Genomic DNA, 12892 nt, shown 5'->3' on the forward strand with positions numbered 1-12892 from the left:
GTCGATGAAGCCCCTGAAACTAGCTTAGGGAATGAAATGGGTCTTGTGATTCCTACCTGAAGTCCACAACAAAGAGCTTTTGGTCCTGGTTTCCCAGCCTTGGAAAGTCCATTTAAAATTAGAAATCCTTTCTGAGCTTAGATCAGAGTTCTACTTGGAGCCAGGGAAGCTAAGGCACTAGGGGGGGAGGAGTCACAGGCCACAGGAGGTGGGAGGTGCCAGGAAGGGGCTGAGCCCTGGGCAGGAAAGGGTTAACCACGGAAGCCAATCTCCTAGAGCGGAGATCAATGGGTTACTGCCCGTGAAAGCGAGAATGAGGTGGCAACAACGCAGACAGGCAGAGAAGAGCCGCGCTGAAGAGCATGCCACCCCGGGGAAATCGGGGGTCTGAGGAGGAGGTGGCCAGTCCACTCCGAGTGCCCAACATCCAACTCAGCGGACAGCTGAGGGCAGGGGAGAGGAGAGGAGAGGAGTGGCCTTGAAGATGAAGAGAGGAAATAGGAAGCAGAGGCGTACCTGCATGGAGGCAATCAAGGGCTGAACCAAGAAGCTCCAGCCTGGCCGTTCTACCAGGAAGCATGCAGGGGCCCAGTGCCTAGGGCTGAGGTGGGTGCCGCCTATCCTGGGCTTGGGGGCTTACTGCTTGTAGGTGCTGTGTAGGGGCAGATGTGCCCCTTCTTCTGTCCTCCCTGCCTCCTGAACCCCTGCTCCTAAGTCATCCCACTGCTGCGCTGGGTCCCGGAGCGCAAGGGGACCCACAGGTTGTAAACTGCGGCTCAGGGTAGGGATGACACCAGGCAATGTGCTCACAGACACGTGCATGGGGACACATGTGAACAGTCGGGTGGCACCTGTTGCAGTCTTTCCGCTGTGCATTCCAGCCTAGGAGTCAGGATCCCAGCAGCCCCAGAGCTGTCACTCAGGTTGAGATATTAGCCACTTGTGTCACCTCTCTAGGCCTCAGTTTCCCTATGTGCAGAGCGGAGGCGGTGACTTCTGTGGTCTTCCTAGCCCTGCTGCTGTAGTGCTCTCATGAGGAAGGACTCTTCAGTGACTCAGGGATGTCACCGGTGCCGCCTGTTGCCACAAAAATGTCCCTAAATTCAAAGGTCTCCCCTGAGCGTCCAACGTGGTTGAAAAAGAAAATATAGCCAGAGTTTGTGTTGCCTCTCAGCAGCCTCAGCATCTTCTTATTCTGCCTGTGTCTCCATGTACCTTATAAATCTAGAATAACCCAAACAGCCTTCCAGGTTCTGGGTTAAAGAGGTGTTCCCTAGGAAACCAAGGATCAGCGTGTGTGTGTGTGTGTGTGTGTGTGTGTGTGTGTGTGTGTGTGTGTCACACACACACAACCAATGTGACTGTAACAGGTTCTTGCTCACATGCTGACTTTGGCTTTGCTCTACCCTCTTCTGACCTTCATGAACTTCTAGCCCAGATACCTGGTCAGATCCAGGCTGGAAGAATCAGATTCCTGGGTCAAGTGCCTGGAGACCTGGCCTCCTGTCTGAAAACACGTTTTCTCTTCCTCATTTGCTAGGAAAATGGCTGACATCCAGAACATTTCACTGGACAGCCCAGGGAGCATAGGGGCTGTGGCAGTGCCGGTGGTCTTTGCCCTCATCTTCCTGTTGGGCATGGTGGGTAATGGGCTGGTGTTGGCAGTGCTTCTGCAGCCTGGCCCAAGTGCCTGGCAGGAACCGGGCAGTACCACGGATCTCTTCATCCTCAACTTGGCGGTGGCCGACCTTTGCTTCATCCTGTGCTGCGTGCCCTTCCAGGCGGCCATCTACACACTGGATGCCTGGTTCTTTGGGGCTTTCGTGTGCAAGACGGTACATCTGCTCATCTACCTCACCATGTATGCCAGCAGCTTCACCTTGGCGGCCGTCTCAGTGGATAGGTGAGCTGTACCTGGGTCAGGCCAGAGAGGCACCTGGACAGATTCTTCTTAGCTAGCGGAATATAACTAGGGCCCAGACTTTGGTGGGAGGAAAGGGAAGCCTTAGTGGTACCCGACCTTCCGGCCTCCAGTGTGGACTTCCAGAGGGCATTTCTATGCCCCCAAGTGTCAGCGCAGGGGGCCTGGTATAAATTGGAATTGTGTTGTAACAAAAGAAACTCCCAATACACTCGTCAGATGCTAAGGTACCTGACTCACTTTGCTTCACATTTATCCATGGTTTGAAATTCCCTAGACGATGAGTTTCTTCTCTTTGAGCCCTTGCTAGATGGCAGGCAAAGGGAGTGGATGAGGAAATTAAGGCAGGCACGGGGGCGGGCTCTCAGGAGGCCCCACTCCTGACCTCCCGCCCCCGCCCTCACCCGCAGGTACCTGGCTGTGCGACACCCGCTGCGCTCCCGGGCCCTCCGTACCCCGCGCAACGCGCGCGCCGCCGTGGGGCTCGTGTGGCTGCTGGCGGCGCTCTTTTCCGCGCCCTACCTAAGCTACTACGGCACGGTGCGCTACGGCGCGCTCGAGCTCTGCGTGCCCGCCTGGGAGGATGCGCGGCGGCGCGCGCTGGACGTGGCCACCTTCGCCGCAGGCTACCTGCTGCCGGTGACCGTGGTGAGCCTGGCCTACGGGCGCACGCTGTGCTTCCTGTGGGCCGCCGTGGGTCCCTCGGGCGCGGCGGCGGCAGAGGCACGCAGACGGGCAACCGGCCGCGCGGGGCGCGCCATGCTGGCGGTGGCCGCGCTCTACGCGCTCTGCTGGGGCCCGCACCACGCGCTCATCCTCTGCTTCTGGTACGGCCGCTTCGCCTTCAGCCCGGCCACCTACGCCTGTCGTCTGGCTTCACACTGCCTCGCCTACGCCAACTCCTGCCTCAACCCGCTCGTCTACTCGCTCGCCTCCCGCCACTTCCGCGCGCGCTTCCGCCGCCTGTGGCCCTGCGGCCACCGCCGCCACCGCCACCACCACCACCACCACCGCCTTCATCGAGCCCTCCGTCGTGTCCAGCCGGCGTCTTCGGGCCCCGCCGGCTATCCTGGCGACGCCAGACCTCGCGGTTGGAGTATGGAGCCCAGAGGGGATGCCCTGCGCGGTGGAGAGACTGGATTAACCCTGTCCGCCAGGGGACCGCAATAACCCTGCCTGCTTGGACTCTGACAGCTGTCGGTCTGTCTTCTTCCTGGGCAGTAGAATGTCACCAAGGAGCATCTAGGGCATGGCAGCCTCTCCAAACTCCACCGAAAAGCAGAGGCAAAGTTACAGGGACACATGGATGAATAAAATTGGTCCACCCAACTAAACATAGGGTCCCAAAGCAGGCAGCCCCTATCCAGAGCCAGTCTAGCAGGACAACTGTCCATTCACCTTGCTGTACCTTCCATGCCCAGTTTCTTCTGTCACCTCTGACTAGACCCTTTTGATCCCAAGCCCTGACCTAATTTAAGGAATTCGCGCGGAGGGGGCAGAGACTAATTCAAGCACACCAGGCTGGCCGAGAACTGGCGACTGTAGCCAAGGACGACCCTGAACTTCTGATCCTCCTGTTTAGATGACCCAAGTGCTGGGGTGATGGGTGCCCCCAGACTCCTGGCTTGTTCAAGCAGGGAATAACAAATATTCCTTTAGCTCTTACAGTGTACCTCACAGAATGCTATGTTCTTCACGTGTCAAGCGAGCATTGGAAGGTAGATATGATTACCCTTCTTTCACAAGTACAGAAATCAAGGGTCAGAGAGGCTGGGTCCAAACGCATGGCTGGCTAACATGTTATGATCCCTGGCCATTTTTTTTAAGATTTATTTATTTATTTATTTATTTATTATATGTAAGTACACTGTAGTTGTCTTCAGACACACCAGAAGAGGGCGTCAGATCTCATTACAGATGGTTGTGAGCCATCATGTGGTTGCTGGGATTTGAACTCAGGACCTTTGGAAGAGCAGTCAGTGCTCTTAACCGCTGAGCCATCTCACCAGCCCCCTCCCTGGCCATTTTTGTTGTTGTTGTTCCTTGAGGTTTCTTTGGTTTCCACTGGTTTATATTTTTTATCTTTTGTTTGTTTTTTATGATGCTTTTTATGGAACCCAAGCCTTTGTGAATGATAGGCAGGTGCTCTACCACTGAGCTATAGCCCCAGCCCGGGTTGGCCTCTAACTTGCAGCTCTTCTGCACCCCACATCCGATTCCATGAACCGAGGCAGTGTGTGGCCAGTGGGCTTCCTGTAGTCCTGTGGTCTTGGGTCAGTAGCCCAGACACCTTGTATTATTCCCTGAGCTCCGCGGTGTTCCTGGCTAACAAGAGACACTGGGCCTCACTTTGGCCGCAGCTGGCCTCCTTTGGGCCATGATTACCCTACCCCCATCCCCCACCCCTCCACCCACACACACAGCTGAGGAAGCCCCTTGGCTGTAGAAAAGAATAATTAACCAATAAATCAGTCCTGCTGGGTCCCAAGCAGCCTGCTTCCGCCCTCCCTTCCCACAGGTCAATAATGCTGATTAGCTTCGGGGCTGAAGTCTGCACACCCTGACACACCTCCTGCCTGCTGGATAGAGCACCCTGTGAAGGGCTCTCCCTGTGAGGAGGCAGCTGCTTGCTGATCATTATGACCTGCTACCTGCTGCTGATCCACAAGTCAGTAGTGAGAGGAAGCCTACATTAGCCAGGGAAGCAGCTGCTTCCAGGGCCCAGCTAACTCCCACACCAAGCCTAGTGTCTTCTCCCACCCATCTGCCAAGGTCCAAGGCTCAGGGAGAAAGTTCACTGGATGTAGGGACTGTTTCCTTATCTCTGAGTAGCGTCCCTGGGGGCTGACACCACAAGCAGAGGGGAATGTCTCCATTTTCAGAAGAGACACTTTTTGGCACAGCAAGGCAGGTTAACAGGACCAAAGAAAAACAGAAATAAGAGGTGGATGGTAGCGTCATTTAAGCAAGTGTGGAAACACCCCAAGTGTTTGCCAGCCTCTGAGTGAAACGTGGAATCCACACACTGGCATTTCATTCCATACATAAATAGGAACATCACTCACAGAGGACAGGACTTGGAAATAGGCAATGGTAAAATTATATATATTATACCTCTGTTTATATAAAATGCCAGGAATCAACAAATTTATAAAGACAAAGCAAAGCTCGCTGTTTGCTTAGGTCTAAGGGTGGTGGAGTGACAGAGACGAGAACGCTAATAGGTGGTACTGAGTTTCTTCTGGGGTCGATGAGAAGTTCTAAAATCAGGTTACTAGGGCTGCATGCAGCTCATGCGGCAGAGTGCTAGGCTAGTGTGCAGAAAGCTCTGGGTTCAATCAAGCTTTGAAGTCGGTCCCCAGAAGGCAATAGCCTACACGTGCCTGTAATCTCAGCACTTGGGAGCTGGATGCAGGAGAACCAGAAGTTGAAGATCAGTGAGCTAGACCTGGTGGTACACGCCTTTAATTCTAGCAAAGAGGAGGCAGAGGCAGCAGGATCTGGTTTTGAGGCTGACTTGATTTATATAGTGAGTTACAGGCCAGCTATCTCAAAAAAAAAACCCAAAAACCGGCTGGTGGCGCACGCCTTTAATTCCAGCACTTGGGAGGCAGAGGTAGGTGGATCTCTGAGTTTGAGGCCAGCCTGGGCTATACAGAGAAACCCTGTCTCAAAAAACAACCCCCCCCCCAAAAAAACCAAACCAAAACAAAACAAAAAAAAACCCCAAAACCTAGCCTTGTTTATGTAGCAAGTTCAAAGCCCATCTCAAAAGGAGGGGAAAAAAAAGGTGGATGGGAGTGGGCCCCTGAGTCATCAGTGGAAGATGACTCATTGGATGGAGGAAGGCTAACAACCTGAGTTTGATTCCCCACAACCCACTCCTACAACATGTGAAGACATAACCTTCACATGTATGTGGTAACATGTATGAATATGAATGCACTCTCCCTACACATACACTCATATAGACACATAACATGTTCATATAAGCCGGGCGTGGTGGCGCACGCCTTTAATCCCAGCACTCGGGAGGCAGAGGCAGGCGGATTTCTGAGTTCGAGGCCAGCCTGGTCTACAAAGTGAGTGCCAGGACAGTCAGGGCTACACAGAGAAACCCTGTCTCAAAAAACCAAAAAAAAAAAAAACATGTTCATATAAGTGGGACATTATGATGCCTGACTTTACTTCCATCCCTCAGGCTGCTTGTGGACGTTGTACATCGTGGTGCGGAGCCTAGTGCGCACCACGATGTACAACGTCCACAAGCAGCTGAGCAAGCAGAGTTGACCAGAGCAAGCAGAGGTCCTAAAAGTTCAATTCCCAACCACATAAAAACACATATCTGTACAGCTACATTGTACTCATATAAATAAAATAAACAAATCTTAAAAAAAAAAAAAAGAAAGAAAAGCTAGGCGTGGTGGTGCATGCCTTTAATCCCAGCACTTGGGAGGCAGAAGCAGGTGGATTTCTGAGGTCAAGGCCAGCCTGGTCTACAAAGTGAGTTCCAGGACAGCCAAGGCTATACAGAGAAACCCTGTCGAAAAAAAGAAAAAAAAAAGAAAGAAAGAAAGAAAGGAAGGAAGGAAAAGAAAAACAAATTAAAGTAAAGTGGGTCTGGGACCCACTCTCGACCCAGGGGACACTTTCAGGGCAGCCCAGCATCATCGTATAAATATGAAAGTGTGGCTCAGAAAGCTGTCAGAGATAGTGCGTACCTGCAAAGTAGAAATGAACACAGAATACCCCAGTTGCCTTAGAGGAAGTGAGTCTCGACACCCAGTTGGGATGTTTCTCTAGTTCTCTGCAGGTGACCCAACCTTTGTAAACCAGAGAAGAGGATCATCTATGGAACTCTTCCCCGTGGTCTGAGACTGTTCAACTGGTACACCACCACTGGACAGCCAGGTCCCTAGCTGGTTGTCTGAGACCTCCTGTGTTTCAAACAGGGATGACAAATGGAAGCCCAGGAAGCAGCCTACAGTTGCCTGTGGATGGATAGTTGTAAAAGACTGAGCCCTGACCGTCTTTCTCTTCTTTACCCACCAAGCATCTACCCCTAAGCTTGGCTTTCAGAGAAGCCAGGGGTGGCCTGAGTTCATCCTGGCCCTGTCTGCTGCGAAGACTCTGCCCAACTATGAAGTTAACTCCCAGAAAAGGGACAGCACAGAGACAGAAGAGACCCCTAGCAGGGTCTGGTGGGACAAGCCTGTTCTGGGCAACTGAAACAAAGGTTCTCAAGTTCAATGTCTGTCTAGGCTATAGAGGGAGTTCAAGGCCAGTCTGGGTGTTTTAGGGAGACCTCTCTCAAAAAGTAAGGAGACACCAAGTCAGGAATGGTGTACACCTTTGATCCCAGCACTGGGGAGGCAGAGACAGGAGGATCTCTGAGTGTTTAAGGCCAGCCTGGTCTACAGAACAAGTTCCAAGACAGCTATGGCTACCACTCAGTGGGAGACTGCTTGCATAGGTATGCATGAAGCCCTGAGTTCAATCCCCAGTACTGCCAGAAAGTGAAAGAGGCCCTAACAAAAGAACATGCTGACCTGAAGTGACCCACAGAGGGAAGCTCCTGCCTTGCCTCCCTGGGCAATGCAAACAAGGATTCTGTGTGTGTGTGTGTGTGTGTGTGGTGTAAGCCAGAGGTCCTAATTGGGCAGCCCAACCATATTTTCTGTAACTGAATCTGAAGCTCCCCACTTTGGCTAGAAAACCCTTGGGTGTCTCTTGTCCCAGTTTCCTCTGCACATGGCTTCTGTTTTGTTTAGATAGGCTCTCACTATATAGCCCTGTCCAGCCTGGAATTCTGATCGGCCTCTGCCTCCAGAATGCTGGAATTAAAGTCACATGTGGGCCAGCTGTGGCTATATACGTGGTAGCCAGAGATCAAACTCAGGTCCCTAGGTTTGCAGACCTGAACTATCTTCTGACCCATCTTTTGTTGTTCTAGTGCCCTGCTGTGTAGCCTGGTTGACTTGGTGTACTTATATAGCCCAGGCTAGCCCCAAAGTCACAGCAATTCTCTTTCCTCAGTCTCCTGAGTACTGCAATTCCAGGCACACACCACCATGCCTGGCTCCTGAGGGGACAAGGTTTTCTGAAGGAAGGCAACCCATAAGAGGCAGGGGTGAGGCAGGGAAAGCAAGCATACACAGCTCACGTGGCCTTCCATGTAGTCAGCTCAGTGAGGATAGCAGGGGATTCATCTCTCAGGCAGACCAGGCTGGGCAAACCATGGTTTCCCGGAGGGAAGAGGTGAAGAAGGGCTCCCTCTGAGGCACTGCTCAGAAAGCCACAGGGTTGCTGTGTACAGGCAGGGAGCCCCAGGGAGGAAAGTCCTCCAGGCCTGGACCGGAGCTAGGAAATGGTTTTTGCACAGAAAGACACCAAGATTGTTGGCCTGCTGCTAGGTTTGGACCTGGCTGCCAGGACTCTGGGGTTTGTTTTAGGACTAATGAAGTGCTTGGAAGAGCAGGTGGTTGCAATAAATAACTTGGTTAGGAGAAAAACGAGTGTCCTGTGGAGCCCAAGGCAGACAGTGGGGGCTGAGTGAGGCCATGTTGCTGCCCTCAGAGCCCAGGAAGAAGCCACTGACCTGAGGGCCCAGCAACCCTTAGGTCAAGGCTGGGATAGGGAAGCCTTTCTTAGCTGGAGCAAGGTTTGGATTCTGTAGCCCTTGCCTTCTTCCCCCACCCCCAGAGATTTATTTATTATTATAAATAAGTACACTGTAGCTGTCTTCAGGCAGATCAGAAGAGGGTGTCAGATCTCATTACAGGTGGTTGTCAGCCACCATGTAGTTGCTGGGATTTGAACTCAGGACCTTCGGAAGAGTAGTCAGTGCTCTTACTTGTTGAGCCATCTCACCAGCTCCCAGCCCTTGTCTTCTTGTTGGTAAAAAGTCTGCCTTTTTTTGCGACATGGTCTCACTAGACCAGACTGGCCTTGAGTTCACAGAGATCCGCTTGCTTCTGCCTCCCGAGTGTTGGGATGAAAGGCATGTGCTATCATGCCCAGCTGGTGCAAAACTTTTAAGGAGCAATGTGCAGCATTCATAGGAGTACCTACTAGGCACAACGGAAAAGCCAGCCAGGACTGTGGAACCAGAAAAGAACCCATCAGTATGGAACCCCAGAAAAAAGCTTCCTGGGGAAGCTTGTGACCGGTGCCAGTCATTAAACGTACATTCACCTTGGCAAAAAGACGAAGACCATTTGCAGGGGCTACTGATGCCAGGGGCCTGCGATGGTACAAGGTTCCCCCCAGGAAGGGAGGCAGGCAAAGGTGCTGGGGGACACCCTGTGAAGGCAGCTCTGGCTTTCCTCTCAAGACTGGATTCTTCCCAGGGGACCACGAGGAGAGCCGTTGCACCTGTTCTGAAACCAGAGTGATTTGGTGAGGTTTCAGGGGCTCTCTGTTGCTGCCAACTCTGATGGCAAGTGTGGTGGGAAAAAAACCAAGGGAGATAGGGATAGGGACACTGGTCAGGCTGCTGAAAATTCAGGGCTGAAGACATTCAGAACAAAGACAATGGAGACCTAACTAGTCAACCACGTGGGAGGTACAACTGTCAAGGTTGATGACAGTGGAGAAGGAAGAGGAAAGAGGTACCTAGGCTTCTAGTTTGAGCCCTGGGATGGCAGTGGGGCGACAATGAAGGGGACAGATTCAAAGGAAGGTGACGAGCTGGACTGAGACATATTTGACTACAGGATCTACGGGGGGGATGGTAGGCTTCCTCAGGGGACTCTACAGCTTCCGTGTTTTATTTAGTTCTTGCCCTTGACTCTAGAACTTATGTCTTGTCTGGTTTAAAGAGAGTGAACCAGAAAGGTTCTACCTTGCTCTAGAGCACAGAGCTCAGGTTTGTCTGACTTGGTTTCACACAGACATACAAGTGGCAAGATGGAGCTGATTGATTCTGGGTGAGATGAACTAGAATATGCAAAGAACGCGGGCTCCCTGAGCCCCAAACCCTATGCCCTGGCAGGGCTGCCTGGCCCTGGCTAAAGTGAGGGCTCTAGCGCAGACCCTCTCGTCAGCCCCCCTTCTGCCTTGGGCTGGCAGGGACAGCATCATCTATCAACTTCAAGGCATGGACCTGGGGAAAAAACACCAATTAGCCACCTCAGCTTTCCTGCTGATGAACATCACCTCCCCGGTGCAGGGCTCATTTGTGAGCTGCTGATGTGAGATGGTGGGAGGCTGGGCTGAGAGCTGGTCGGAGAGGCTGAGACTGATTATGGAGACATCTGCTTGGCAACAGGCTAAGTGGCTTGTTGTGGGGGTGAGGCTGGAATGGGAAGGATGGGGCCAGGACAGGGGAGATGGGGTCCATGGAGGATCCCTCAGCATTCATGGCTCTGGATGGCTGTGGAGCTGGGGCAGGCCAGCACTGGCCTCAGCCACTAGGCCAACACAGAGAAGCAGTGTAGCACAGGGGAAAGGGGATGGGTTTCAAACTCTGTTGAACCTCAGCTGCTGTACTGAAGCAGGGAGGAGGCCTCTGGGTAGAACTGGGCTGTCTAGCTGGGCCCCCACTCCAAGGCACTACCTTATGGTCCTGGCCTGATGCACCTCCTAGGGGCTCTCCCTTTGTAGTCTACCCCTCATCCTTTGGGGGGTATCCTCCCCAAAGATCCGCCAAAGTACCTAGGTTTCTGATACCCCATGACCTCTGACCATCATCTTGGTACCAGGAGCATGTCTTACTCACCGTCCACACTGTACTGTGAGCTCTGGTAAGAAAGAAGAGAATGAGCCCTCTGCTTCTGAGAACACTGACCTGACAGAACTGGCATTTACTCCATGTGCCCATCCTAGCAAGCACATCCCAGCAGCACTGCAGACACTGGGCTTTTGGTGGGAAGAATGCTAGGCTAGAGTCTGACACTTGGCTTATTTCAAGCAAGTCACCTTCTAAGCCTCAGTTTCCCGAGTCTGTAGACTAGGATAGTATAGTACACATAAGGCGACAACTTTATCACAGACTCTAAAGCTATCCAGAACACGTTGGCACACAGTAGGCACTCAACACATAGCACCTCCCCGTGAGGGAATGCATTGTGAAGAGGCTGTTTTTCTGGCATGGGAGAAACGAGGGTCCTCCAGGTGGAGGTAGCTGTCTGGGTGGGGGACCCTGGCAAATCTGTTCAGGTGTGGGTGGCAAGCAGGAACAGGCTCACCTCAAACCTGTGAACTTGTGTGACCTGTGGTCTGAGTGAATGCTCAGTAAGGACTGTTTGTGTTAGGAGTGGGGCCCAGGTGAATCCAGAGCTTCCCCTCCCGCCCTGCCCACGGCTCTCTCCCCATCAGGGGCTTCCAGGCAGCCAGCTGCAGAAGCCAGGCCAGAGGGCTCTTTCAGTCATGTTCTTTCCTGCCCCCTGCCCAGTCCAGCACCCAGGGCCCACTTGTGTTTTCTGACTCACTCAAGTGTCTGAGACAAGTCGATCTGGCTGGCTCTTCAGACTGATTCGGGGTTACAGGAAAGATTCTGGCTGGGGAACGGGACAAGGCAGATTGCCTGACCGCCTGACCAGTGTTGTTGATTAACCTAGAAGCCAACTTCCTGCCTCAAGCCCTCCCTTCACTGTCTGCATGGCCACAGAGGGAGTTAGCAACAGAGGCTGTGCTAGGACCAACGGTGCTCTTGGGGCCTAGCCAGTGGTTAACAGGGAAGCGGGACCTCCTAGTTCCTGGAGGCCCAGGCTTCAGGAATCGATTGGTCCCTGTCTTAGAAATTCTGGGTTACCTCAGGCAATTTTGAAGTCCCAGCACACCCCACTATGCATATTCAAAGCAACAGCCTGGGGCAAGGTGTCCTTGGCATGCCCAGGCAGCCTGAGTACCCGGGCGGCTCCTGATGCTTCTGCTTCCAGGGCACCGAAGCTGGAATTCCCAATTTCTCTTAATGTGGAGTTTTCCTCAGGATACCAGTGCACATGTCACACATACCTTCCTCTGTTCTGAGGTTCATGTCCCTTCCCTAACAGCCAGAGAGCTGGTAACCAGGCCTCAACTCCTTCCAGGATGTCTAGGGTGGGGAGCCCAGTGAAGCAGTGCCTGAGAGGGGTGGGCTGGTTCCTTCAAGCTGCGCCTCTTTTTTTGTTTGTTTGTTTTTCAAGACAGGGTTTCTCTGTGTAGCCCTGGCTGTCCTGGAACTCACTTTTTAGACCAGGCTGGCCTCGAACTCAGAAATCTGCCTGCCTTTGCCTCCCAAGTGCTGGGATTTGCGCCACCACTGCCTGGTTCAACTTTGCCTCTTTTATGCCTTGGTCTCCAGCCTTCCCGGTAATGGCCCCTGCCACAGTGGAGCCCCAAGGAGAGAGCAAGATCAAGTGCACCCCTAGGCCCCAAGAAGTGAGGGCCACCTGGAGCGCTGGCCACTCAGGCAGAGGAGAAAGTACATCATACAACCTGCCCTTTCTGTTCTTGTCACTCAGCAGGGACAGTGGCTGCCCCTCCCAGGCCTTTAGGTTGCTGAAGCACTTTGCCCTCCCAAGCCTACCAACATAGGAGATTTGGGGTTTTCCTCCCTGCAGAGAGCTAGGGGTAGAAATTTCACCCAATTCTTCCTCCAGGGTCTGGGGAGTGGCTGAGTTTCAGTTCAGTACCAGGCTGGCATTTGAAGACAGGCTCTCTTTTGCCAGTAGCCAGGGCTTCCAGCTTGGAGAGAAAGTGGGACAATGCCAGGTCAGTCATGGACTGGGAGCCTAGAAGCTGTTGGCCAAATGAATCCCTGTCTAGAGGGAGCACCTTCTAGGTGAAGATTTGTGCTGTCCCCCACCCCCTAAAATACCCCAGGTATGTCTCCTTTGGGATAGGCTAGGTCAGACAGGCTCAGTAGACCTGAGACCTCTGCAATGAATCTGGGCCCTGCTACTTTCTCAGTTCCTGTTGCCACTACAGGAAGCCAACGCTCACCCCCCCCCCCCCCCCCCCACCCAAAACAAAACACAAAAAACAACA

At 53.0% G+C, this 12892-nt stretch overlaps 1 protein-coding gene across 1 annotated transcript; it reads left to right on the plus strand.

The window, feature by feature from the left end:
• Positions 1-426: 426 nt before the first annotated feature.
• On the plus strand, positions 427-3531 carry Galr3 (galanin receptor 3). The gene is made up of 3 exons (XM_021183259.2): positions 427-606; positions 1541-1903; positions 2332-3531. The coding sequence occupies exons 2-3, from the start codon at positions 1545-1547 to the stop codon at positions 3089-3091; spliced, it is 1119 nt and encodes a 372-aa protein (XP_021038918.1). The 5' UTR covers positions 427-606; positions 1541-1544; the 3' UTR covers positions 3092-3531.
• The last annotated feature ends 9361 nt before the right edge of the window (positions 3532-12892 follow it).

The sequence above is a fragment of the Mus caroli genome, chromosome 15 (genome assembly GCF_900094665.2).
Source record: "Mus caroli chromosome 15, CAROLI_EIJ_v1.1, whole genome shotgun sequence".
Taxonomy (NCBI): Eukaryota; Metazoa; Chordata; class Mammalia; order Rodentia; family Muridae; genus Mus; species Mus caroli.